Consider the following 24,548-nt stretch of genomic DNA (forward strand, 5'->3'; position numbering starts at 1 on the left):
AGGCAGGGATGGGGTTTGGATTGGGCACCCATGAGGATTTCCAGGTGCTGGTCCTGGCAGGGTTCAGAGGTACTGAGGAGTTGGTGACAGCTCGAGGAGCCCAGACAGCTCTGTCACCTTCCCTCACCTGCTTCATCCACCAATTGAGTCCCCACCCCGGAGAGGTTTAAAAGCCATGTGCATGTGGCACTTGGGGACATTGCTGGGTTAGTGGCAGTGTTGTGATCGGGTGGGCTTGATGATCTCAGAGGGCTTTTCCAGCCTGAAGCACTCGGTGGCTCTGTGAGTGTGTGATGGCCATTAGGACAGACCCAGCACAAGGTGTGCCTGTGTCTGTCATTAACCCAGAGGCTCACGCTGTTCCCTGGCACAGGGGCAGCCCGGGATGCCCTCAGCCCCTGGGATACCCCTGGAATGCCCTCGGCTCCTGGGATGTGCTCAGCTCCTGGGATGCCCTTGGCCCCCAGGATACCCTCAGCCCCTGGGATACCCCGGGATGCCCCCAGCCCTGGGATACCCTTGGCCCCTGAGATGCTCCCAGGCCCTGGGATACCCCGGGATGCCCCCAGCCCCGGGCAGTGCAGGGCCCCTGCTCACCCACCCCTGTGCCCGCAGATCGCGTCCCTGCTCAAGGACCACGAGCGCATCCAGGCCAGCCAGAGCAGCGCGCCCAGCGACGACGACAGTGACATCAAGAAGATCAAGAAGGTGGGCGGTGGTGGCGAGGGCTGGCACTGGGGGCCCAGCAGGCGCGGCACACGTGGGCCCCGGGGGCTGGAGGAGGTGTCTGAGCCAGTGCTGCTGTCAGCAGGGTTTTAGGAGGAAAACGTGTTCTGCCCAGGTGGGAGCCCATCTGTTGGCAGGGCGCTCCCAGCATTGCTGGGAGCACGAGGCTTCCCAGCCAGTGCTGGCTCCTGCACCTCCAGCCCCTCTGAGTTCTGCTCCCATGTCTGTCACTGCTTTTATTGTGGCCAAGGAAAAGCCATCATCACCTGGCAGCATTCCCCAGGAAGCAACAGCCCCAGGCACCCCCTGTGCTGGGGTGGGAGCCCTGGGCACAGAGCAGGACGTGCTGCAGGTGCCCAGCTACACCAGGAAGGGATCTGAAACCTCATCTCCTTATGCTCCCTGTGGAAGGCACACCTTTCACTGTCCCCAGGCTGCACCAAGCCCCATCCAACCTTCCCCTGACCATGTCAGGGATGGGGCAGGCACAGCTGTGTGGGCAGCCTGTGCCAGGAGTTTGGATGAGCTGTTGGATCCCCAGCCTGGAGGGCTCAGAGCAGCACTGGGAGGAGGCAGCAGCACACACACCTGGGTACAGAGCCTGGGACCTCATTGTGTTGAGTGAGGGTCCCTGCCTGGCCCCAGCCCTGTCCCTAACCCCCAGCCCCGCTCCCCCAGGTGCAGAGCTTCCTGCGGGGCTGGCTGTGCCGCAGGAAGTGGAAGACCATCATCCAGGACTACATCAGGTCCCCCCACGCCGACAGCATGCGCAAGAGGAACCAGGTGGTGTTCAGCATGCTGGAGGCCGAGGCCGAGTACGTGCAGCAGCTCCACATCCTGGTCAACAACTTCCTGCGGCCCCTGCGCATGGCCGCCAGCTCCAAGAAGCCGCCCATCACCCACGACGATGTCAGCAGCATCTTCCTCAACAGGTGAGCTCTGTCCTGGGCTCCAGGAGCTCTGTGGTGTCCCAGCAGCTCTGCACAACCACTGCCCTCCCTGGTGCTGGGGGTGTGCAGCTCCACCATTCCCTGGTGCTGGGGGTCTGCACTCCACCATTCCCTGGTGCTGGGGGTCTGCACTCCACCATTCCCTGGTGCTGGGGGTCTGCACTCCACCATTCCCTGGTGCTGGGGGTCTGCACTCCACCATTCCCTGGTGCTGGGAGTCTGCACTCCACCATTCCCTGGTGCTGGGGGTCTGCAGCTCCATCATTTCCCCCAAGCCCCCAGGCACCCTCTGCACTGCCTCGAGCAGCTGTCCCCAGTCAGCACAAGGGCTCCCTGCTCCCCCTGGGCTGGGGAATTTGTCTAATTCCTCCTTATTTACCTCTTACTCACTATACACCTATCTGTTCTTGGTCTGGCTTAGTTCTCTCTTGGTTCCTCTTCCAGTGAAACAATCATGTTTTTGCACCAAATTTTCTACCAAGGCCTGAAGGCGCGGATCTCCAGCTGGCCCACGCTGGTGCTGGGTGAGTGCTGCTGCCCCCTCCTCATCCTCCTCCTCATCCTCCTGCTGCTGCTGCTCCTTCTCCTTCTGCAGCTTCACAGGAATTTGCTAACGAGCAGCAGAACACTGCACACCATGTCCTGGCTTGGTCATGAGCCAGGAGTACACAGCCACAGAGTACAAACCGCAGAGTGACCGAATTCTGGTGTTCCTGGTCCTGATGGGAGGTGTGGCTGGAGTGTGCACAGGGGGGCTGATGCTGGAGAGCATTGCTGGGTCCCATCAGACCCTCCTGAGCTCAGCAGGGCTGGGGGGCACAAGGAGCAGGACACCCCGGGGCTGCTCTGGGTCCCAGGAGGGGCTGCAGCAGCCCACCCACCCACCCAGCCACCCACGCCCCTGCTCTGCCTGCAGCCGACCTGTTCGACATCCTGCTGCCCATGCTGAACATCTACCAGGAGTTTGTGCGGAACCACCAGTACAGCCTGCAGATCCTGGCGCACTGCAAGCAGAACCGCGACTTCGACAAGCTGCTCAAGCACTACGAGGCCAAGCCTGACTGCGAGGAGAGGACCCTGGAGACCTTCCTCACCTACCCCATGTTCCAGGTGAGCCCTGCGGCCAGGGCTGGCCCCGGGGGGCTGGGGAGGTGGGATGGGCAGTGTGCAGCCCATGCCCACGGCTGGCAGTGCACACTCATGCCCACGGCTGGCAGTGTGCAGCCCATGCCCACGGCTGGCAGTGCTCACCCCATGCCCACGGCTGGCAGTGCTCACCCCGTGCCCACGGCTGGCAGTGTGCAGCCCATGCCCACGGCTGGCAGTGTGCAGCCCATGCCCACGGCTGGCAGTGCACACTCATGCCCACGGCTGGCAGTGTGCAGCCCATGCCCACGGCTGGCAGTGCACACTCATGCCCACGGCTGGCAGTGTGCAGCCCATGCCCACGGCTGGCAGTGCACACCCCATGCCCACGGCTGGCAGTGCTCACCCCGTGCCCACGGCTGGCAGTGTGCAGCCCATGCCCACAGCTGGCAGTGCGCAGCCCGTGCCCACGGCTGGCAGTGCACACCCCATGCCCACGGCTGGCAGTGCTCACCCCGTGCCCACGGCTGGCAGTGCACACCCCATGCCCACGGCTGGCAGTGCACACCCCATGCCCACAGCTGGCAGTGCGCACCCCGTGCCCACAGCTGGCAGTGTATGCTGGAGGCAGAGCCTAGGTGAGGCTGCCCTGGGGCTGCACCCTGGTGGTCCCACAGGGCTCCTGGGCCTGCTTGGGCCATCTCTGTGGGGGCACTCTGGGCGCTGCTGGCTCCCCAGTTATCCTCTGGGACTGGGACAGGGACCAGCAGGGTCCTGGGCACAGCCCCAGTTGTGCCCCCTCTTCATTCAGCTTTGGCACAAGGAGTTTTGGAGCTTTAACCACTCAGGCTGGGGTGTCCCCAGGCACGGCAGGAGCAGCCCAGGGTGGGCCCTGCTGTCCCCTGTGCCCCACTGGCCTCAGCTCTGTCCCTCGTGCTGCAGATCCCCAGGTACATCCTGACCCTGCACGAGCTGCTGGCCCACACGCCCCACGAGCACGTGGAGAGGAACAGCCTGGATTATGCCAAGTCCAAGCTGGAGGAGCTGTCCAGGTGAGAGCTGCTGATCCATCCCTGCGCTGTGGATGGCTGCTGGCTGCTCTGGCCAGGGGCAGGGTTTCCCTGGGCTCCTGGAGGATGGAATGAGGGCTTTGGAGGGCTGGGATGGTGCGAGTGTCTGGTTCTGTCCTCTGCTCAGGGCTGGGAAGGCACCGGGTGCCTCTGAGATCTCCACATATTGGCCATAATTGGCCATAATTCCCTGCTTTTTATCCTCTTCCTCCCTAGACCGTGGACAGTTCTGGAGTGTTCTGGATGTCGGTGCCAAACCCACCTGCACACTCTAAGTCCTGTAAAGAGTTTCCATCCCTTTTCCCACTCCTCAGAGGGGGCTGGTGAGGGGGGAATCTGTCTGCCCTGAATGTGAATTTTGTGATTTCCAAGCACTCCCATTTCAGTATTTATCAGCCTGGAGGCACAGCCTGGGCAGACGTACAGGTCACCTCTGGAGCTCCTGGCTCACTCTGGGTGGATCCTGCTGCAATTGCCTTGACATTCCTTCAGTTTTGGTTTTACCTGCTGCAGCCCCACCATGTGTCCAAAGGGAAAACTTGTGCAGATCCCAGCCCAGCTCTGATTTTCTCCTCTCCATCCTTCAGGATAATGCACGATGAAGTGAGTGAGACTGAAAACATTCGGAAAAACCTGGCAATAGAGAGGATGATCATCGAGGGCTGTGAGATCCTGCTGGACACCAGCCAGACCTTCGTCAGACAAGGTCTGTGTCAGTGCCAGCGTCCCTCCCCTCTGCGGTGAACGTGAGCCCCACGGCCTGGCCCTGCCCTGTGTGCCCTGGTGGCCTGTGAAATTTAAAAATATAACTCAGTTATGCATTTTCACTGATCAGAGGCACATCAGTTCGGGGAGTTGTGGCACTTTTGGGCAGTTTTGTGCTTGCGCTTTCCCCATCAGGGCACGGGAGGTGCACCTCGGCTGTTGCTGGTGCCCCACTGGGGAGGCAGCAGCACCACGCTGAGCTCTGGTCCCGGAGCAGCACCCTGGGCTGGGGGTGCAGGGTGGGCTGGCCATGCCTGGTGCCCCCCGGCTGCTGGGGGGCTGGGAGCAGCCCTGGGGCACACGGGGGCTGTGCCATGCGGGGCTGACACCGTGTCCCCGCAGGGTCCCTCATCCAGGTGCCCATGTCGGAGAAAGGGAAGATCACACTGGGGCTGGGGCTGGGGCACACGGGGGCTGTGCTGTGCCATGCGGGGCTGACACCGTGTCCCCGCAGGGTCCCTCATCCAGGTGCCCATGTCGGAGAAAGGGAAGATCACGCGGGGCCGGCTGGGCTCGCTGTCGCTCCGCAAGGAGGGCGAGCGCCAGTGCTTCCTCTTCTCCAAGCACCTCATCATCTGCACCCGCGGCTCCGGGGGCAAGCTGCACCTCACCAAGGTGAGCAGCTGGGGCTGCTGCTGCTCCCTGCCCGTGGGGGGACACAGGGTGGCCCTGCTGTGGCCCCAGCTGGTGACACAGGGGTCCGGGACCACCTTGGCCTCCCCTGGCACAGCCCCAGGGATGCTGGGCTGGGAGCCTGCGCCCACCTGGGTTTATTTCACATGGTCCTTGCTGGAGCTGAGTCATGGGAGGGATGAGAAACTACACGATCTTGATAAAAGAATTCACCCTGGCTTGCAGAGGAATGTTGATAGTCTGTTCTGGAAGAAGCTGGAATCACAGCCCGGGCTGTCTGTAGCACTCCCAGCTCCTCTGGTTGCTCCCTGCGTTCCCGTGTTTATTTGGGGAAGTTTGGCAGTTAATTGAGCAAGAATCTTACAGAAATTGCTTGTTACTGGCATTAAATTATCAGTTTGAAGAATTACAGTCCGTGGCAAAGAGCTGATAATTGCAACAACAGACTTTGGGAAAATTAAATTTAAAGCTCCTATTAAATATTTTATAAACGAATTAGTTGATCAATTTGACAAGGAAAGCCCAGAGATCCCAGCAGGCACAGATCTTTTTCCCAGTGCAAGCAGGGGCTGTGTGTGTGTCCCCTCCCCTGGGCTGTCCCCTGGGGACACTGACCTGTCCCCAGCCCTGGGGTGGGGGACAAGGACAGAGGAACCCTGGGGGGGTCCCCACTGCTGAACCCTGACTCCCGGCCTGGTGGGGCTGCGCTGGGGATGCCCAGCCCCAGGCTGGCAGGCTGAGCCCCCTTTGTGCCTGCAGAACGGGGTGATCTCCCTCATCGACTGCACGCTGGTGGAGGAGCCCGAGAGCACCGACGAGGACGGTGGGTGCTGGGGAGCTGGCTGGGTGTGCTTGGGCAGGGGGTCACATCCAGGTGCCAGTAGAGTCGAGGAATCCATGATTGAGGTTTAATTAGATTAATTAATTAATTACTGTGAACCAAGCAGACCCACACTTAGACAGACCTGGGGTAGCCAACAACCCACAAAAACCTGAATAAACCTTCCTTGAAAGCTGGCTGGGAGAGAGGGGATGGGAAAGGCTTTCCCAATCACTGTGTGGGCTTTTTCTGTTCCAAAGCCAAAACATCAGGACAAGACATTGACCACCTTGACTTCAAAATCGTGGTGGAGCCGAAGGATTCCTCATCTTTCACCGTTATCCTGGTGGCCTCATCCAGGCAGGAGAAGGCTGCATGGACCAGTGACATCAGCCAGGTAGGACCCAGCAGGGAGGGCTGTGGAGCTCTCAGCACGAGGAGCTGCCACGGGGTCCCTGCTGGGTTGGGGCACGCAGGTAACACCGGCTTTGCTGTGTGCCCATGGCCCCACTGCCCGCCCTGAGCCTGGGTTTGCACCCTGGAGCTTTCCTGGTGCCCCTGGGGTGTGGGGACCTGCAGGGAGCAGGGATGTCACTGCTCTGGGGAAAGCCAAGCCCTGAGCTCCTGCACCTGCTGCCCGTGTCTCTCCAGTGCGTGGACAACATCCGCTGCAACGGGCTGATGATGAACGCCTTCGAGGAGAACTCCAAGGTCACCGTGCCCCAGATGATCAAGTGAGTGTGCAGGGCCAGGACACAGCTCCCGGGGCTGCCCAACGCTGCCAGGAGCCTCGGGAGCACTGGGACCCCCTGGGACCTCACCCGTGTGCTCCGTGGGCAGTCCCAGTGTGGTGATTAGCAGCGTTAATTGGCTGCTGAGGGATTTGTGCCTGCTGGGGAGGTGGGAATGCCAAGGGGGAGAGTTCAGGGAAAAATAACAATAGTAAAGAGGGGGTAAAAGTGCCAGAAGGGAGGCAGGGAGGCTGTCCTCCCTGTAGGTCCTGGGGTGCAAAGGCTGTGCTGGGACATGTGTGGGACGAGGGGGGCTGTTCCCAGCTGGGGGGACGGGGCAGCACGGGGTGTTCCTGCCCCATTCCCTGCTGCCACACAGGGGAGGGGGCTTGGCTTGTGTGCACCTGGGGATGGCCCATCCACATCCCTCTGCCCGCTGAGCACTCCACCATTTCAGGAGCCCATTCCAGGGTGTGGGTTCCTGGGTTTTCCCCTAGGAGCACTCCCACCCCTGTTTCCCATGGGGACACCCATAGGAACAGGGCTCCCTCCTGCACTGCTTCCCATGGTCTCTTGGTTTCGTTCCAGGCTGGAGCCACAGAAATCTCGTTTCTCTGCAGGTCTGATGCCAGCTTGTATTGTGATGATGTTGACATTAGGTTCAGTAAAACGATGAATTCCTGCAAGGTCCTGCAGATCCGCTATGCCAGCGTGGAGCGGCTGCTGGAGAGGCTGACGGACCTGCGCTTCCTGAGCATCGACTTCCTCAACACCTTCCTGCACTCCTACCGCGTCTTCACCACCGCCCTCGTCGTGCTCGACAAGCTCATCACCATCTACAAGAAGCCCATCAGTGCCATCCCTGCACGGTGAGGCTGCAGGGGGACCTGTCCTGTCCCTGCTGCCACGCTGGGACTGTCACTGTGCCCCGTGAGCTGAGCTACCCCCAAACAGGGGAGGGAGATGAATCCAAGCTCTGTGGGCGTCCCCGCTCCTGAGAGGGCCAGGAGCTGCCCACAGGGTGGAGGGGCTCACGTTGGCTCTGCTGCTGTGCACCCTGGCGTCCCAGTGCCATGAGGGGTTCCCTATGACCTCCTGGCAGGTGCCATCTCAGCCCGTCTGTGTCCCTGCCAGGTCGCTGGAGCTGCTGTTTGCAAACAGCCAGAACAACAAGCTGCTCTACGGGGAGCCCCCCAAGTCGCCCCGGGCCAACCGCAAGTTCTCGTCGCCGCCGCCGCTGTCGCTGAGCAAGTCGTCGTCGCCCAGCCGGCGCAGGAAGCTCTCCCTCAACATCCCCATCATCACCGGCGGCAAGGCGCTCGACCTGGCCGCGCTCAGCTGCTCCTCCAACGGCTACGCCGGCGTCTACTCCTCCATGGCCCCCTTCAGCAAGACCACGCTGGACATCAACAAGCTCTACGTGTCCAGTGCCTATCCCAACAAGATCCCCGACGAGGGAGAAGCGGCCGCGGAGAAGCAAGAGGAGTCCCTGCCGGGCAAGCAGAGTGAGTCCCTGTGGGTTCGGGCTCTGGCACACAGGGGCTGGTTTAGGTACACGCACAGAGAGCTCCTGCCTCCTGAAAACTCAGTAATTTTTAATAACAAAGCAAAAAAATCCACCCAAATCCCTCCACCTCAAGGAAAAAACCTGTTCCCAAGTATCCCACAGAAACGGCAGAGCTCTGTACCTTTCCCACACATGGTAGCTTTGTCGCCGGCTGGAATGGGGCAGACTTGAGGAAAATGGGGAAGAACTAAAAGGTGGCTGTGTTTGTGTGCAGCGGGTGTAAAGGGGTTCCCTGTCCTCCCAGGCTCAGAGGTGTCTGTCAGGGAAGAGTCGGACACAGATCCCAACCACAGCGATGAGGCAGAAGCTGAAGCTTCCCCAACAAAATCTCCAACGACTCCCAAGTCCGTCAAGTGCAAAAATTCATCAGGTAACGAGTGAGGTCTGGGGATGCCCGTGTCTCGGGGGGCTGGCACGTGTGGGGCCACCCCTGTCTGGCAGCAGCGGTGCCCACAGGGGTGCTGGATTTCCTCTCCCGCAGATTTCTCGCTGTTTTCCTACAACAATGGCATGGTGATGACGTCCTGCCGGGACCTGGACAGCACCCGCAGCGCCCTGTCTGCCACCTCCGCCTTCGCCATCGCCACGGCAGGGGCCAACGAGGGCACCCCCACCAAGGAGAAGTACCGCAGGATGTCCCTGGCCAGCGCAGGTACCTGCCCCAGGGGCACCCGCTGCCACCACAGGGGTTTCCCTGCAGGCACACTGTGAGCTGGGGGACCCCAGAGCCCCCAGAATCCCCAAGCCTGCTCCAGCTGTGCCCTGGGCTCTGGGCATGGCACTGCCCAAGGGCTGTGCAGGTCCTCAGGTGTCCCCCTGCCTGCTGACACAGGGAGGGGGTGCTCCTCTGGCAGCCCCAGAGGGGCTGTGAGCCCTTCCCAAGGGGCTGTGCCGTGCTGAGGGCTCCTGGCAGTTTCAGGGTTCCCGACGGACCAGCGGAACGGGGACAAGGAGTTTGTGATCCGCAGAGCCGCCACCAACCGCGTGCTGAACGTGCTGCGGCACTGGGTGTCCAAGCACTCCCAGGTGGGCAGCGCCGCCTTCCCCCACGTGCTGGGCAGCTCAGCCAGCACTGCTGAGAGGGCAGTCTGGCACTGAGGGTCTGATGGAGCAGGGCAGATGGTGAGGGGCAGGGGGCTGGGGCAGGGAACAGGGGGCACATCAGGGTTTGCACAGCCGGGGTGCAGAGGAGGGGAGCCGGGCCTGCCAGCACCCCTGGCTGGTGCAGAGCAGGGGGACTCTCTGGGTTTGGTCCCCGTTGGGATGCCCAGGATGGGGTCAGGGCACTGGGAGCTGTCCCTGCTGTGCTGTCCCTCCTGCACTGGTGACGGGGCAGTGGCCCAGTGCCATACTGGTTCTCACTGGGAACACACAGCTCTCCCAGGCTGGGGATGCTGATGCGATGGGACTGAGCGAGCCTGCTGCCCTCCCGTGCTGGGATGGTGCTGGAAGAGGCATCCCTTGCCCAGCCGGAAAGGAAGCAGCTCTGCTGGATCAGGGTCACTCCAGCACAGTAACCCCAGGCTGTGCTGGCCTTGGCAGGACTTTGAGACCAACGAGGAGCTGAAGTTCCGGGTGATTGGCTTCCTGGAGGAGGTGATCCACGACCCCGAGCTCCTGACGCAGGAGAGGAAGGCAGCTGCCAACATCATCAGGTGGGGGGCTGCAGGTTTTGTGCCAGGCTTGCCCTGGCACTGCCAGCTGCTGGCTGCTCCTGCTCTCACCCGGGAGCACAGCAGGCTCAGCAGGGGCTGGGAGCAGCCAGGGAGGAAGATGGGGAGGAGGCTGGGCGGTGCTCAGCCTCAGGGCAGGGTGGGTGTGAGCCCCTTGGTGCCCTGCTGAGGTTCAGTGCTGAGCCCAGAGGGTGCCGACCCTGCTGCTGCCAGGTCCTGGTGTGGCACCGTGGCTCCCAGGCTGTGCTGGGCCGGGCTGTGCTGGCACTCAGGGTGTCCCCACCCCTCACTGAGGGCAGGACTCTTGTCTTGCAGCAGGGCTGACACTTGTGGGGACACTGGCCACGGCTAAGGAGTGTTTTTCTCTGTAAAATGAGGAATGGCACTGAGGGGGTCTCCTGACACACAGGCTGAGTGTTCCTCGGGGCTGTGCTGTCCTGCTGGAGCTGTGTGGGTCTGCTGCTCTCCCAGCTGCAGTAATCCTCTCTTTCTGTGCCACAGGACCTTGACGCAGGAGGATCCAGGAGACAACCAGATAACTCTGGAGGAGGTGGTGCAGATGGTAAATGCTCCTTCCTTCTCTCCCTGCCTGCCCCTGGTGCCTTGAGGTGGTGGAAGGGGAGCAGCCAAAGGTCCTGGTGCTCACTCAGGGCAGAGCCAGCCCCAGGGGCAGTGCCAGGGGTGCAGCTGCACATCAGGAAAGGCTTTCTGGGAGGGGCCAGCTGTGAGCACAGCTGGATCTGTTAGGGCAGAGGCAGCACCAGCCAGCCCACAGGCACATCATTCCCCCTGCAGTCAGCAGAATGGCTGCAGAGGGCACAGAGACACCTGCCTGCTGCTGCCTGTGCCCCAGGGGCTCCCATCGTGCCCCCAAACCCGTTCCAGCTCCAAGTGAGGGGCTCTGGCTCAGCCAGCATCACTGCTGCTCCCTGAACGGGAGCCCTGGGAATGTGCATGGATTTAGAGCCCCCAGGGTGGCTGCAGAGTGCTTGCTACCCTTCTGCACTGAAAAAACCCAACCAAACGTGTTCCCAGAAGAACACAAGAGCCACTTGAAACCGGCCTGGAGCACCTGAAACACCCATGACTCTGTCCCCTGGCTCTGCTGGTGCCTTCTGGAGGGGGCACTCCCTCCTGGGCTTTGTCTGAGCTGTTCCCATAATTGCGTGTTCTGGAAACTTCCTCTGAAGAGGAGAGGACATAAGAGGCCTGAGGCTTTGCCCTGCCCCTCAGGCTGGGCAGCAGCACCTGCAGTCCGAGGGTGCTGGGATGTGAGGGTGCCCTGGGCTTTGGGGTGCACATCACGAGCAGGGGGCTGCATTGTTTGCTGGAGCTTTCCCAAGCCCTGTCCCAAGGGATTGTGCAAGGGGCTCTTGCCCTGTGCTGTGCTCTTGTGTGTGTGTGTTGATCCTGGGGGGTTCTCCTGTGTCACCAGGGCAGTTTGGGGTTTATTTGGGCGGGATGCCGGTGGGGTTTGTTGTGTTTGGTGGCTGATCTTCTCCCTGAAGGCAGCAGGGTGGAGCTGTTGCAGGGAGTGGCACCAGCCCCTGGTGGTGTTGCAGGGAATGCACCAGCCCCTGGTGGCACCAGTCCCTGGTGGTGCTGCAGGAGTGGCACCAGCCCCATCCAAGCCCTGTTTGTGGGGGTGTTGTGGGGGATGTTGGGTGATCCTGAGCTGTGCCCAAGGACTGGTCTCAGTGACCATGTCTCTGTGATGGTTTAGGACAGTCACCAGTGGCTCCATGCAGTCTGAACCTCAGGCCTTGGCTCCATGTGGGGGCACCCTGAGCCCTGCAGTGCTGCTTGGCCAGAGCCAGGCAGTGGGACAGGGCCCATCCCTGCTCCCCTGCTTTCCTGGAAATCCCTTGGCAGGCCCACCTTGCCCTCCTGGGCAGGAGCAGCGGTGCTCCAGCTGGGATCCCTGGCTGCTTTGCTAATTAAACAGCCAAAGGCTGCATGATTAAATCCCCGGGGTTCTCGAGGCTGGCAGGAGCACGGTGTGGGCTGGGGTGCCTCTGGAGCACCACACCCAGCTCTGCTGGGGAAAGCCTTTGGCCTGGCAGCCTGGCTTGGCTCCGGGTCTGTGTCCAGGGTGTGAGGGATTCTCACTGCTCTCCTGCCTGCTGAGCCCCACTCTTCTCTGTCCCACAGGCCGAGGGGGTCAAAGCAGAGCCCTTTGAGAACCATTCAGCCCTGGAGATCGCAGAACAGCTGACGCTGCTGGACCACCTGGTCTTCAAGAAGATCCCATATGAGTGAGTGATCCTGTGGGTCAGGAAAGGCGGCTCTGGTCACCCAGGGCCCCATGGGCAGCCTGGCTGGGCTGGCTCCAGAGAGTCCAGAGCCTTCCTGGGCTTTGCCAGTAGCCCAGCCTTGGCTCAAGGGCAGATTTGGAGCTCTGTGGCTTCTCTGCTTTTGTGGGATGTCCCAAGGTAATCGGCTCAGGGACACCCTCCCACAACCAGCACACCTCCAGCCACATCCATGGTTCCTTTCCAGCAGTGTGGGGCAGACCCCGGGATCTCCATCCTGTGCGGATGCAGTGGAGCTTGCAGGGCTTGGACATCCCACAAAACTGGGCAATGAAAGTTGACCTGAGCACTGTGGTTTGCAGGGAATTCTTTGGGCAAGGCTGGATGAAGCTGGAGAAGAACGAGAGGACTCCATACATCATGAAGAACACAAAGCACTTCAATGATGTAGGTGCAGCTGCAGGGCACAGGCGGGTGGGCACGGGGGAGGCAGCTCAGGCTCCTGCCCAGGGCTGGGTGAGGGAGGGTCACCTGCCCCATGGCCCTGCGTGTCCCACAGGCTGTCCCTGCCCCATGGCCCTGCGTGCCTGAACACGCAATGCTACACCTGCCCCACGGGCCCTGCGTGCCCCACGGGCCCCGGGCAGCCAGTGCAGGTGGAGCCAGTCCTGGTGCAGCTGCTGCTGGTGGGGCTGCAGCAGCACGGGGAGATCTCACCCTGCCGTGAGGCTGCGGTGCCCAGAGCCAGGCTGAGGGCTGGGCTGGGGTGCCCAGAGCCACGCTGAGGGCTGGGGTGCCCAGAGCCACGCTGAGGGCTGGGGTGCCCAGAGCCATGCTGAGGGCTGGGGTGCCCAGAGCCACTCTGAGGGCCGGGATGGGGTGCCCAGAGCCACTCTGAGGGCCGGGATGGGGTGCCCAGAGCCACGCTGAGGGCTGGGATGGGGTGCCCAGAGCCACGCTGAGGGCTGGGGTGCCCAGAGCCACGCTGAGGGCTGGGATGGGGTGCCCAGAGCCACGCTGAGGGCTGGGCTGGGGTGCCCAGAGCCATGCTGAGGGATGGGATGGGGTGCCCAGAGCCACGCTGAGGGCTGGGCTGGGGTGCCCAGAGCCACGCTGAGGGATGGGATGGGGTGCCCAGAGCCACGCTGAGGGCTGGGATGGGGTGCCCAGAGCCAGGCTGAGGGCTGGGATGGGGTGCCCAGAGCCATGCTGAGGGCTGGGGTGCCCAGAGCCACGCTGAGGGCTGGGATGGGGTGCCCAGAGCCACTCTGAGGGCCGGGATGGGGTGCCCAGAGCCACGCTGAGGGCCGGGATGGGGCTGTGTCTCCCCAAGGTCAGCAACCTGATCGCCTCGGAGATCATCCGCAACGAGGACATCGCGGCGCGCGCCAGCGCCATCGAGAAGTGGGTGGCGGTGGCCGACATCTGCCGCTGCCTGCACAACTACAACGCCGTGCTGGAGATCACCTCCTCCCTCAACCGCAGTGCCATCTTCCGCCTCAAGAAAACGTGGCTCAAGGTCTCCAAGCAGGTAGGCCGGCCCCGCCGGGGAGCTGGGCTTGCTGCGGGGCGTTGGGGCAGGAGTTAGGAAATGGGGAAAGGGGTTTCAGGTTGTTCTCAGGAGGGAGGTGGTGGGTGGACAGGCAGAGCCTGCCTTGGAGTCGGGTTATTCATGGAATCACAGGATTGTTTGGGTTAGAAAAGCTCTCTGAGACTGTGCAAGTCCAGCTGTTTCTTCAGCGCTGCCAAGACCACCACTAACCCCTGGCCCCAAGTGCCACATCCACGTAGCTGTTAAATCCCTCCACTGACTCCACCGCTGCCCGGGGCAGCTGTGCCAGGGCTGGGCAGCCATTACGAAATTTTCCTAGTATTAAATCTAAACCTCTCCTGACACAACTCCTCTCCCCTTGTCTCGTCACTAATTACCTGTGAGAAGACATTGTCCCTACCTGCAAGGCAGAGGTGCAGTTAAACCTCTCTGAGCTGGCACCACTGTGGGCTCCCAGCAGCCAGGAGCAGTCGTTTTTGCTATAAAATGAGAAACCTGTGAATGAAAACAGGCGAGGGCAGAGGTGGGAGCAGGGGAGGCAGTGAGTGCACAGCCTGCTCACCTGCAGCCAGGTGCGACAGCCAGGGCACTCTGCACCTGTGGAGGGGCAGGAGCAGCTGCTGGGGTGGGCTGGAAGTGCCCCCGTGTCTCTGCAGGCTGCCCCCTAGCCACAGGGAGTGGGGGTTCTCCCAGGGACCCTGCCAGCAGCACTCTGGTTTCTTGCAGACCAAGGCTCTGATTGATAAGCTCCAGAAGCTGGTGTCGTCGGAGGGCAGGTTCAAGAACCTGAGGGAGGCACTGAAAAAGTGAGTGAGTGGTGCTTCTCCTCCTGCCCCAGGGCTGCTCTGGGGCCTGCAGGGCGGGGGGAGCTGAGCTCTGCTCCCAGGATCACTCAGAGCCTGACTGAAGGCTGCCCTGTGGAGCCAGCACAGCGCCTGGCAGCGATCCCCAGGACTGAGCTGCTCCTTTGGGCAGCATGGGGAAAGATGGGAATAAAAGGGAGTGCAAAGGGGAAAATCACTGCCAGGCACCAGAGAACAATTTTCCCCATCACTGTCACAGAATCATCAAATCCCAGAATGGTTTAGGTTGGAAGGGACCTTAAAGCTCATCCTGTTCCATTCCTCTCTGTGGCCAGGGCCCCCTTCCACTAGACCAGGTTGCCCATGGGAGCTTCTAAAGGTCTTCCTGACCCTCTGTGCTGTCTAAGCTGCCCCGGCTCATCTCCTGTATCCTATGGCTTTGTGAGGGGCGCAGCCACGGGTCCTGCCTGTCCTGCTGTGCTGGTGGGGATGAGGCCCAGGACACCAGGAGCCTTCCCTGGGAGAGCCCTCCTATATCAGAGAGAATCCTTCCACCTCTGCTGCACAACTGCAGAGCTGTCCCCTTCTCCCCTGCCCTGCCCCAAGCTCCAAAGTGAGGGAGTTTTGCTCCTCATTCCTTTCTGGTTCACTCCTGAAGTTGTGACCCCCCGTGTGTCCCCTACCTGGGCATGTACCTGACGGACCTGGCCTTCATCGAGGAGGGCACCCCCAACTACACCGAGGATGGCCTGGTGAACTTCTCCAAAATGAGGATGGTGAGTGCTCCAGGGCTGGGCTGGGGTGATGTGGCTGTGGCCAGGTCTGTGTCCCCTCAGCCTCCACCTGCACAGCACCAGGAGGCCACACGTGTCCCCTGCACACACCTGGGGCTGTTCCCAGGGTCTGGAAGGGACAAAAGGCATCTGCATTGTGCTGTGCTGGGTGCCCCTGCCCTCCTGGGCACTGGGAAGGGTTCTCTGGGTGATGGCTAAGCCATGAGCACCTCCTGTGTTTTGCCCGTGTACAGATCTCACACATCATAAGGGAGATCCGCCAGTTCCAGCAAACCTCCTACAAGATCGAGCACCAGCCCAAGGTACAGCCCTGTCCCAGAGCCTCGGGCAGGCTCTGCCCCTCATCTCCCTCTTCCATCACAGCATCTAAGCCTTCTAACCTGGCAGCTCCCTGCTGGAGTCTGTTGGGGGGATCAGGGGACGGAGGGAGGCTGTGGGGGCTCCCCCGTGGGCCCCAGGCAGCTGCAGCAGAGCCGTTGCTGCAGAGGGCAGCATGGATGGGCAGCCCCGGAGCGCTCAGGGGGGCACCCGGAGGCGCTGAGGAGCAGCGGTGTAGGGGCAGCGTCCCCTGCCGCCCCACGGCCAGCAGCGGCCGCCCTCTGCCCGTGCTGGCCCCGCCGTGAGACGGGCCGGCAGCTCTCACCCTCCCCTGCGGCAGGGCTGGGTGCCCCCGCTGCCGGGCCGTGCCCTCACGGCCCGCTCCGTCCCCAGGTGACGCAGTACCTGCTGGACCAGTCGGGCGTGATGGACGAGGAGTCCCTGTACGAAGCTTCTCTGCGGATAGAGCCCAAGCTGCCTTCGTGAGCGGCGCGGCCGCCGGACTCTCGCTGTACCCCTGTACATAGCCCCGCTCCACGGGCGCCCTGGAGCGACCCCCGTCCGTGCTTCCCCCGGCCCGGCCCGGCCCCGGCCCCGGCCCCGGCCCCGCCGCGCTCGTGTAGGATTCCCCGCCCCGTCACGGTTTAACGCGCCGACACTTCGCTGGAGTCCCGGGCTCTTTTCCATGATGTTACTTTTGTCATTTGTTCCTCTTGGGGGGCTGGTGGTCGGGCAGGCGAGTTCCCGCGGGGCAGGTGGGTCCCTGTGGGGCAGGTGAGTCCCTGTGTGCCCGCGGGGCAGGTGAGTCCGCCTGGGGCAGGTGAGTCCCCCTGGGGCAGGTGAGCTCCGTGTCCCCGCGGGGCTCTGGGGCAGCACAGAGCAGCTCTCCCTCGGGCAGTGCTGGCGGTCACATCCCAACTCTGTAAGGTGGCAGAAGGGAGCGCATTAAAGGTTGTCCCTCGGTGTGAGCTGCCCTCTGTGTGTGTGCCGCCCTGGTGCTGGCCGGGCACGGGGGGCCCTGGCTGCTGCCCTGGTGCCCCCGAAGCTGGGAAGATGGAAGCATCCCCTCGCCTCTCCTCTCCTCGCTGCATCCGGCTCCTGTTGATATGCTGTAGATCCGTGCCCTTGTGCCCACTCTGAGTACCATGACGTAGAGTTAGAGATGACGAGTGTTTTTATTACATCTACTGTAATCCTGGCTAACCACCCGCTAGCAGGATATAGTAATGTAGTGCTTATTCTGTGAATAGTACCTGGGTTTTTTACATTGTACAGTCCCTGACACGGTTCCCCGGCAGTGGCAGGCATGCTCCACTCACACAACACTTGCTGTAAGCAATACCTCGTGGTATGGGAATTCTCTTTCAAGCCCTAAAACTATTTCAACTTACAGCTTGTTTGGGAAAAAAAAAGATATTTCCATTTTTTTTGTAAAAATATATGTTTCCTGATTACCTCTTGCTAATAAATCTATTCTATCTCAGGGTGAACCGGGGTTTGTGATAGTTTTACGGGCGGGATAACGCCGGACCCGCCGGGCCGCAGGCCACGCCCAGAGCCGGTGCCCCGCCCAGTGCCCCGCCCAGAGCCGGTGCCACGCCCACCCAACGTCCCGCCCCTTGTCCCGCCCCCTGGCAGCGGCTCGACCCAATTCGGCCGCGCTCGGCTCGGCGCGGTTCGGCTCCGCTGCGTCCCGCCCGTCCCGGTTCGGCCCGGCGCGGTTCGGCCATGGGCTGGCCCGTGCTGCTGAGCGCGGCCGCGCTGTTGGCCGCCGCCGCCGCCTGGGAGCCCTCGGCCGAAGGTACGGGGGCACCGCGAGGGCAGGAGGCGGCTTGGCACGGCTCGGCCCGGCTCGGCTCGGCTCGGTTCGGGCCGGCCCCCGGTGCGGCAGAGCCGTGGCGGTGCCGCTGACGGGCCCGTTCTCTCCCGCAGAGGAGCAGCTGTTCAAGGCCTGGATGCTGCAGGTGAGCTCGGGGCCGGGCCGGGCCGAGCCGGGCCGGGTTCGGGGCCCTGACGTGCCGGTTCCCCGCAGAACGAGCGGCGCTACGGCCCCGAGGAGTACCCGCGGCGGCTGCGCATCTTCCTGGGCAACAAACGGCGCGTGGAGGAGCACAACGCCGGCAACCACAGCTTCCAGAGTAGGAGCCCGAGCCCCGAGGCCGCCCGGCCGCGGCCGGCCCTGGGCAGCACCCATCGCTGAGCACAGTGTCCCCTTTTCCTCCCTCTAGTGGGCCTCAACCAGTTCTCGGATCTGACCTTCGCGGAGTTCAAAAAGCTCTACCTGTGGAGTGAGCCGCAGGTAAATGCTGGCTGGGTAAGAGAAGGAGGGGGTCCAGTGCACCTATGAGAGGGTCCTGTAGTGATCTGCACCCCTGTGAGGGGTTCTGCATGACCTGCATCCCCATGAGGGGGTTCTGCATGACCCACACCCACTGCAGGGCCAGCACCCCTCGCTGTGCTGCCTGCAGTCCCCTGTGCTCAGGTCACATCCTGTGCCCCCGGCACCAGGGCAAGAGCCAGGTGAGCCCTGTTCCCCACCTTCATGGCTTTCGGTGCCTCGGCCCTGACTCCAACCCAGCTGTCTGTTCTGCTGGCAGCTCCCTGAGCGGCCGGGGCACTGCAGCCAGGGGTGTAGGGGTCCAGGCTGGCAGGGGTGCAGGCTGGCAGAGCTCCCTGCTGCAGTGGCCTGTGTGTGGGCCGGGCACCTGGGCAGGGTGGCTGTCGTGCCCCACTGGCCTGGTGGCACACCACAGCCCTCCTGCCCCACCTGCAGAACTGCTCAGCCACCAAGGGGAACCTCCTGCGCAGCTCTGGGCCACGTCCCGACTCCATCGACTGGAGGAAGAAGGGGAATTTCGTGACACCCGTGAAAAACCAGGTGAGGGGTGTGTGACACGGCCAGAGGGGGCTGATGGCTGCGGGCAGGCGCCATGCCCGAGGAGCAGGGCTGGGTGCCTGTGCCAGGGGAGCTCCCCCAGGGCTGTGCCATGCCTGGGGCTGAGCTGAAGGCCAGGCCCAGCTGCCAGCACGGAGTGGAGGCTCTGCACTGCTGCCATGCCCCCCTGCCCGTGTTTTGGGGAGGCTGGTGAGCCTGCAGCACCTCCTGGAGCAGTTCCTCTCCTGTTCCTCGTGTAGGGTCCCTGTGGGAGCTGCTGGACCTTTTCCACCACGGGCTGTTTGGAGTCTGCTATTGCCATTGCCACGGGAAAGCTGCTCTCTCTGGTGAGAGGTGTTCTGGCTCAGGTGTTTGGGGAGCAGGATGCAGCCAGAGGGGCTGGAGGCTGCTGGGAGAGGTGTGGGGACAGAAGCTGTGCCTGGCCCGGCCTGCCAGCCTCACTGCAGGCAGCACATTGGGACATGTTGGTTTTTCAGCTCCCGGAGGATTTATATTCCTGAAGAACTAGAAAGACAGTAGCCGCTTACACAACTTAGCAGAATAACTGAGGGCCGGGCGTGTTAAAAACAAACCTGACCTTTGGAAAACATCTCAGCCAGTGCTTCTGGGGGGGATGGATTCCTGGCAGGCGTGAGGAGGAATGCCTCTGGCAGCCAGGGCACCCCAGGCTGCTGCTCCAGGTCTTCCTTGTCTGCCTCCCTGGGACATGGAGCCATTTCCAGGGGACTCCCAGGGGTAAAGCAGTGCTGTGGTGGTGGTTGCAGCCAGCTGCACGGATAAACCAGCTCTCAGTTCCTGCTGTGCAGGTGCTTTTTGAGTCACTGACTCTGAGCACAGGTGTGGGACAATCACTGACTCAAAACTGTCGAGCACTGACTCAAAACCCTTCTCTGCAGGCAGAGCAGCAGTTGGTTGATTGCGCCCAGGCCTTCAACAACCACGGCTGCAGTGGGTAAGTCACAGAGGGTCAGAAAGAGCAAAAATTAGAGGCTCTCACATCCTGTGATGGACAGCCTTCCTCCAGATCTAGTGTCAGGCTCCTTCCACATTATGGAATGGCTTTTGTCTTCCCACGGCTGCAATGTGTCAGGGGAAGCAACTTTGGATTTGGTTGCTTGTTTTAATTTCACCCTCTGTAGAGGTTGGGATGTTTCACTAAATCTCCAGCATTTCCCAACCTCTGCTGTTCCTCTTTTGTTGGTTTTTATCTGAGGTATTTTCACACAGCAGCTGTAGGCTGGGCTCTGGTGGGCCCTGGGACAGCAAGGGGACTTCTGGCTGTTGTTCTGCCCCGAGTCACGCGCGTCTCTTGGCACCCTGAGGAACCCACAGAAACTTTAACTTCCTCTTTGGGAAGTTCCTCCTGGCCTTGCTAGAGAAGGCAGAGAGTAGAGCTTTCTGACAGCTTCTGTTTTCTGTGAGATAAGCGGTCCTAGATGGACGCTCAGAGCTGAGCAAAGCCACTCTTGGTGCTTTTTATCTCTCTTGTGGCTCCTCCTTAGGCGTTTCCACATCGGCACTCCCTGATCATCTCTCTTTTCTTCCCTCCTGAGATGTGCTTCTGGAAGGTGGCCAGGGAAGGGAGCAGCTGCTTGCTGGAGCTGTGGGTGTCTCAATGTCCCCCAGCCAGGCTGGGCAGAGGGCACCAAAAAACACCTTTCATTCAGTATGTGAGGCTAGTGCTGTGTGGGCAGCTGACCTCACACCCTCAGGGCTCCTGGTGCTCTCCAGGGATCTGGCAGCCGGAGAATGACCACGCCAGGCAGTCCCGGCAGGGAGATGCTGCAGGCAGAGACTGGAGTTTGTGAGGCTCTGGAATAGACACTGCCCCTCCCTGGCTGGTGGGATTGGGCTGCACAGTGGGGAATGTCGATGGCTTTGCTCTGCAGAGGCTGCAGCATTACCGAGTTCATCATTACCATCCTAATTAGCTGTTAGCATCCTAATGGAGCCGTGTTGTCTCGCAGGGGCCTGCCCAGCCAAGCCTTCGAGTACATCCTGTACAACAAGGGGCTCATGGGGGAGGACAGCTACCCCTACCGGGCCAAGGTACTGCAGCACGGCCCCGGCCACCACCGTGGGGGCACAGCAGGGCTGGCACAGCCCCCACAGCGCCTCTCTGTCCCCACAGAATGGCACCTGCAAGTTCCAGCCCGAGAAAGCCATCGCCTTTGTCAAGGACGTGATCAATATCACACAGGTGAGGCCCCGAGGGCTGAGATTCCAGACTGCCGGGGCTGTGCCAAGGGGAGGTACTGGGGTGCCCAAGGTGTGCTGGGCTCACAGCTGCAGCCTGCGTGCTCCTGGAGAGACAGAGCTGCAGGGCACACTCCTGCTGTCCTGCACACCTTTTGGAAGTGGCACCAAGGAGGTGCTGGAGCCAAAACACAGGCCCTGGGTTCCTGCCTGCTTCCCTGGGGTGCCCCTCCAGGCTGGCACAGAGTCCCGGTTCTCCTGTTACAGCTCAGCACTGGATTCCTTGTCCTGCAGGACAGCAGGGTTATCCATCCCCCGTGCCCTGGCCAGCACAGCCAGGAGATGATGAGGATGATGAGATGATGACCCCGGATCCTCTCTTGCAGTATGACGAGGACGGCATGGTGGAAGCTGTGGGGAAGCACAACCCAGTGAGCTTTGCCTTTGAGGTGACGAGTGACTTCATGCACTACAGGAAAGGAGTGTATTCCAAGTGAGTGTGACCCTCGTTTGGTGAGGTGAGGGCAAGGGGAGCGTGTAGGGCTGGAGTCACGTGCATCCCTGTTTATCCTGCTGCATGCAGGAACACTGCACTGCGTTCTCACACTTCTTTTAAGTAGAAAATAGGAAAAAAAAGAGTAAACAGAGCCTTGATGTACTGGTTCCTGAGGGGATGAGGGTGCAGCACAGGGAGGAGGGCTGCAGGCTAGGAGCCTGTCCAGCCTGGAGACCAGGTTGTGGTGGAATGAAGGTCAGCGAGTCAGGCAGCTTGGGGGACTCTGCCGCTCCCCACGGGGCTGGGGCTGTCCCAGCAGGGGAAAGTGTGTGTTTGGAGAAACAGAAAAATATTTGGGAGTAATGAACCCTCAGTCACGCAGAACTGCAGGGAAAGTGCAAGGGAGAGGCTGAGCCTGGGGGATCTGCCCCAGGGGGCTCTCAGGGAGGAGCGGGTGGTGATTCCAGAGGTGCTGCTGGGCCAAGAGCCAGTGATGCCACAGGTCAGTGCCAGCCCTGGGCAGGTGTGAGCTGTGAGGGCAGGGACATGGTCAGAGGAACACACTAGCAGCAGTTATCCTGTGGATTTACAGTCTAAGGTGGATTTGAAGTCAGAGTGCATGGAATAATTGATGCTCCAGTGCTTTCAGCACAGAGCAGCTGTTAACAGATCAAAAAAAAGAAAATCTGAGGTGGATTATTGATCTTTTCCTGTGATGCAGTTTGAAAATGTTTAAAAATAGATGCTCTTGAGATGGGAGCATGTAGCATGAGCTGTCTTGTTTCACACCACAGGCAGCAGCTTTCAGCAAGTGTAGTTTAAAGGTTGAAAATTTAGAGGAAACACATATTTAGACCCAAGAGTTTGCTGTTCCTGTGCAAAACATGAAGCAGTGCCCTTGAATTTCAGGGCAGTACAAACCAGCCCTGGGGGGCAGTACAAACCAGCCCTGGGAGGCACTAAGAGCTGCTGGTTCCAATTGTGAAAATTCCTTTGCACCGTAGCTCATCTTGGTGGCCAGGAGCTCAAAAGTGCACGGATCCCCTAACACCACATATGGCTGGTAGTTTCAGAGCGGAGAAACAGAGCAGCGTCTCCTTTCTGTGCCTGCCCTCCCTCCTCTGCAGAGCTGGGGGCTCAGAGCATCCCCAGCTGTGTGTGCAGTGCGGTCAGCACTGCTGCCTGGGCAGTCCCTGGCCAATTGCAGGCTGCTGCTCAGAGCCCCCCGTGTTGTCTCCCTGCAGCCCCCGCTGCGAGCACACCCCCGACAAGGTGAACCACGCCGTGCTGGCCGTGGGCTACGGGGAGGAGGACGGCACTCCCTACTGGATCGTCAAGAACTCCTGGGGCCGCCTGTGGGGCATGCAGGGGTAAGGCTGCCTGGGGCTGGGCACGCACCCTGCCTGCTGGGGTGGCACCCGCCTCAGCCCCTGCCCACCCTGAGCCCTGCAGTGAGCTCTGGCAGCTGGGAGGACGCGGGCAATGGTGCCAGGCTGGGCGGTGGCACGGCTCACCAAGCCTGGCCTGGGCCCCTGCCCAGCACAGCCTTGGCCCAGGGGAGCTGCTGAGGTGCCCAGGGCACAGCCAGGCTGCCAGAGCCGCTGGTTCCCCATAGTGCCCAGGGCACAGCCAGGCTGCCAGAGCTGCTGGTTCCCCATAGTGCCCAGGGCACAGCCAGGCTGCCAGAGCTGCTGGTTCCCCATAGTGCCCAGGGCACAGCCAGGCTGCCAGAGCTGCTGGTTCCGTGGCTTCTGCCTGCTGGTCACACAGCCAGTGAGAGCAGCTTGTGCCAGGAGTGAGATCCCAGCTTCACAAGTGGGATTCTTGGGAGTGAGATGCAAATTCTGGTTCATTCAGGGTGTAAGGGGCAGGGGATGGCATTGCCTGGAGAGCTGAGGGGGAAGGAACCTCACAGCCTGTCCAGTGCCACCCCTGCCATGGCAGGGACACCTGCCACTGCCCTGGGTACTCCCAACGCCATCCAGCCTGGCCAGGGAGCAGGGGCAGCCACAGCAGCTCTGGCCACCTGTGCCAGGGCCCGCCCACGCTCACCTGCCACAGGAGGGAACGCTCACTCACAGCCATTTCTGTCTCTTTCAGGTATTTCCTTATCGAGCGAGGCAAGAACATGTGTGGGCTGGCTGCCTGTGCCTCCTACCCCGTTCCTCTGGTGTAGCAGGGGCAGGCTGGCCCGGGGCTGCAGTGCCTGATGTGCTCCAGGGCTGAGGCTGGCACCAGAGGGGCAGAACCGGTGCCAGGCCTGCCTGCTGGCAGTATCACTTGCTGGAGTGTCACCTGCTGGAGTGTCACCTGCAGGCAGCCTGGCTGTCACACACAGCAGCCAGGTTCTCCTGCAGCAGCAGCCCGAGCTGAGCCTGCCCTGTCCCTGCCAGGTTCCCTCCTCCTGCCGTGCCCAGGTGTGCCCAGGTGTGCCTCCATCCACCCCGGGGGCAGCAGGGCCCGCCTGGGTGCAGGGAAACCCCACAGGAACAGATTGAGGGCACACAGAGCTCCCCCAGCCCCTCGGGTGGCTTTCCTGCAATCACCAGGAGTAAATTGTAGGGATTTTAAAATTTTCCTTGAAGGCAATTTCTCTGTTCTTTATAGGAAGGATGAATGAGTGCTGTGATTTGTACACTTTTACCAATTTTGATGAAATGCTTGCTATATTTTGTATTAAAAAACAGGGTATTTTGATGCACATAGAGAAGAAACGGGTGATTTTTCTTTAACCCATCAGCGAAGAGCCCAGAACCTCGGTGCCGAGGAAATGAAGCCGCGTGTGAGCAGGGGCACGTCTATGTTGTTTCACAGTGAAATCTCTCACTGACAATAAAGCTGCCTCGTCACCCGAGCGCTGTGCTGTGAGCTCTGAGCTGGGGGCTGAGGGGCTCCGGCCTCCCGGCGCGGGCCAAGGCCGTGCGGGGCGTCGAGCGGGTCCGAGGCGGGAGGGAGCGGGGCTGAGGCGGGTCCGAGCCGGGAGGGAGCGGGGCTGAGGCGGGTCCGAGCCGGGAGGGAGCGGGGCGGAGGCGGGTCCGAGCCGGGAGGGAGCGGGGCGGAGGCGGGTCCGAGCCGGGAGGGAGCGGGGCGGAGGCGGGTCCGAGCCGGGAGGGAGCGGGGCGGAGGCGGGTCCGAGCCGGGAGGGAGCGGGGCGGAGGCGGGTCCGAGCCGGGAGGGAGCGGGGCCGAGGCGGGTCCGAGGCGGGAGGGAGCGGGGCGGA

At 61.6% G+C, this 24,548-nt stretch overlaps 2 protein-coding genes across 4 annotated transcripts in view; both read left to right on the forward strand.

Moving 5' to 3' along the window:
• The window catches only part of RASGRF1 (Ras protein specific guanine nucleotide releasing factor 1), a 28,402-nt gene extending 11,172 nt beyond the window's left edge, over positions 1-17,230 (forward strand). The window contains exons 4-27 of one of the 3 annotated variants that reach the window (XM_059482159.1): positions 616-708; positions 1,405-1,658; positions 2,121-2,200; positions 2,593-2,786; positions 3,705-3,814; positions 4,420-4,538; positions 5,052-5,212; positions 5,990-6,053; positions 6,311-6,447; positions 6,702-6,784; positions 7,402-7,650; positions 7,916-8,286; positions 8,593-8,718; positions 8,830-9,000; positions 9,262-9,374; positions 9,891-10,003; positions 10,523-10,583; positions 12,173-12,276; positions 12,636-12,720; positions 13,607-13,804; positions 14,552-14,631; positions 15,287-15,404; positions 15,656-15,724; positions 16,134-17,230. In XM_059482159.1, coding sequence (XP_059338142.1) covers positions 616-708; positions 1,405-1,658; positions 2,121-2,200; positions 2,593-2,786; positions 3,705-3,814; positions 4,420-4,538; positions 5,052-5,212; positions 5,990-6,053; positions 6,311-6,447; positions 6,702-6,784; positions 7,402-7,650; positions 7,916-8,286; positions 8,593-8,718; positions 8,830-9,000; positions 9,262-9,374; positions 9,891-10,003; positions 10,523-10,583; positions 12,173-12,276; positions 12,636-12,720; positions 13,607-13,804; positions 14,552-14,631; positions 15,287-15,404; positions 15,656-15,724; positions 16,134-16,226 — 3,246 coding nt within the window. In that variant the 3' untranslated portion in view covers positions 16,227-17,230. The remainder of the gene's footprint in view (positions 1-615; positions 709-1,404; positions 1,659-2,120; positions 2,201-2,592; positions 2,787-3,704; positions 3,815-4,419; positions 4,539-5,051; positions 5,213-5,989; positions 6,054-6,310; positions 6,448-6,701; positions 6,785-7,401; positions 7,651-7,915; positions 8,287-8,592; positions 8,719-8,829; positions 9,001-9,261; positions 9,375-9,890; positions 10,004-10,522; positions 10,584-12,172; positions 12,277-12,635; positions 12,721-13,606; positions 13,805-14,551; positions 14,632-15,286; positions 15,405-15,655; positions 15,725-16,133) is intronic. The other 2 variants (XM_059482160.1, XM_059482161.1) reach the window with 2 other exon arrangements.
• Positions 17,231-17,383: 153 nt separating this feature from the next.
• Positions 17,384-24,182, forward strand: CTSH (cathepsin H). The gene is made up of 12 exons (XM_059482107.1): positions 17,384-17,541; positions 17,673-17,704; positions 17,773-17,878; positions 17,969-18,039; positions 18,514-18,618; positions 18,876-18,962; positions 19,533-19,588; positions 20,604-20,685; positions 20,768-20,836; positions 21,219-21,325; positions 22,573-22,698; positions 23,429-24,182. The coding sequence occupies exons 1-12, from the start codon at positions 17,469-17,471 to the stop codon at positions 23,502-23,504; spliced, it is 990 nt and encodes a 329-aa protein (XP_059338090.1). The 5' UTR covers positions 17,384-17,468; the 3' UTR covers positions 23,505-24,182.
• Positions 24,183-24,548: the final 366 nt, after the last annotated feature.

Source organism: Ammospiza nelsoni, chromosome 14 (assembly GCF_027579445.1).
Source record: "Ammospiza nelsoni isolate bAmmNel1 chromosome 14, bAmmNel1.pri, whole genome shotgun sequence".
Lineage (NCBI taxonomy): Eukaryota > Metazoa > Chordata > Aves > Passeriformes > Passerellidae > Ammospiza > Ammospiza nelsoni.

Excerpts from the sequence above, each read along its gene's own strand:
- CTSH (XM_059482107.1), top strand. The coding sequence starts at position 17,469 with ATGGGCTGGCCCGTGCTGCTGAGCGCGGCCGCGCTGTTGGCCGCCGCC. Across the intron at positions 20,686-20,767 it reads GCTACCCCTACCGGGCCAAG|AATGGCACCTGCAAGTTCCA; the intron begins GTACTGCAGCAC and ends CTGTCCCCACAG. Across the intron at positions 22,699-23,428 it reads CGCCTGTGGGGCATGCAGGG|GTATTTCCTTATCGAGCGAG; the intron begins GTAAGGCTGCCT and ends TGTCTCTTTCAG.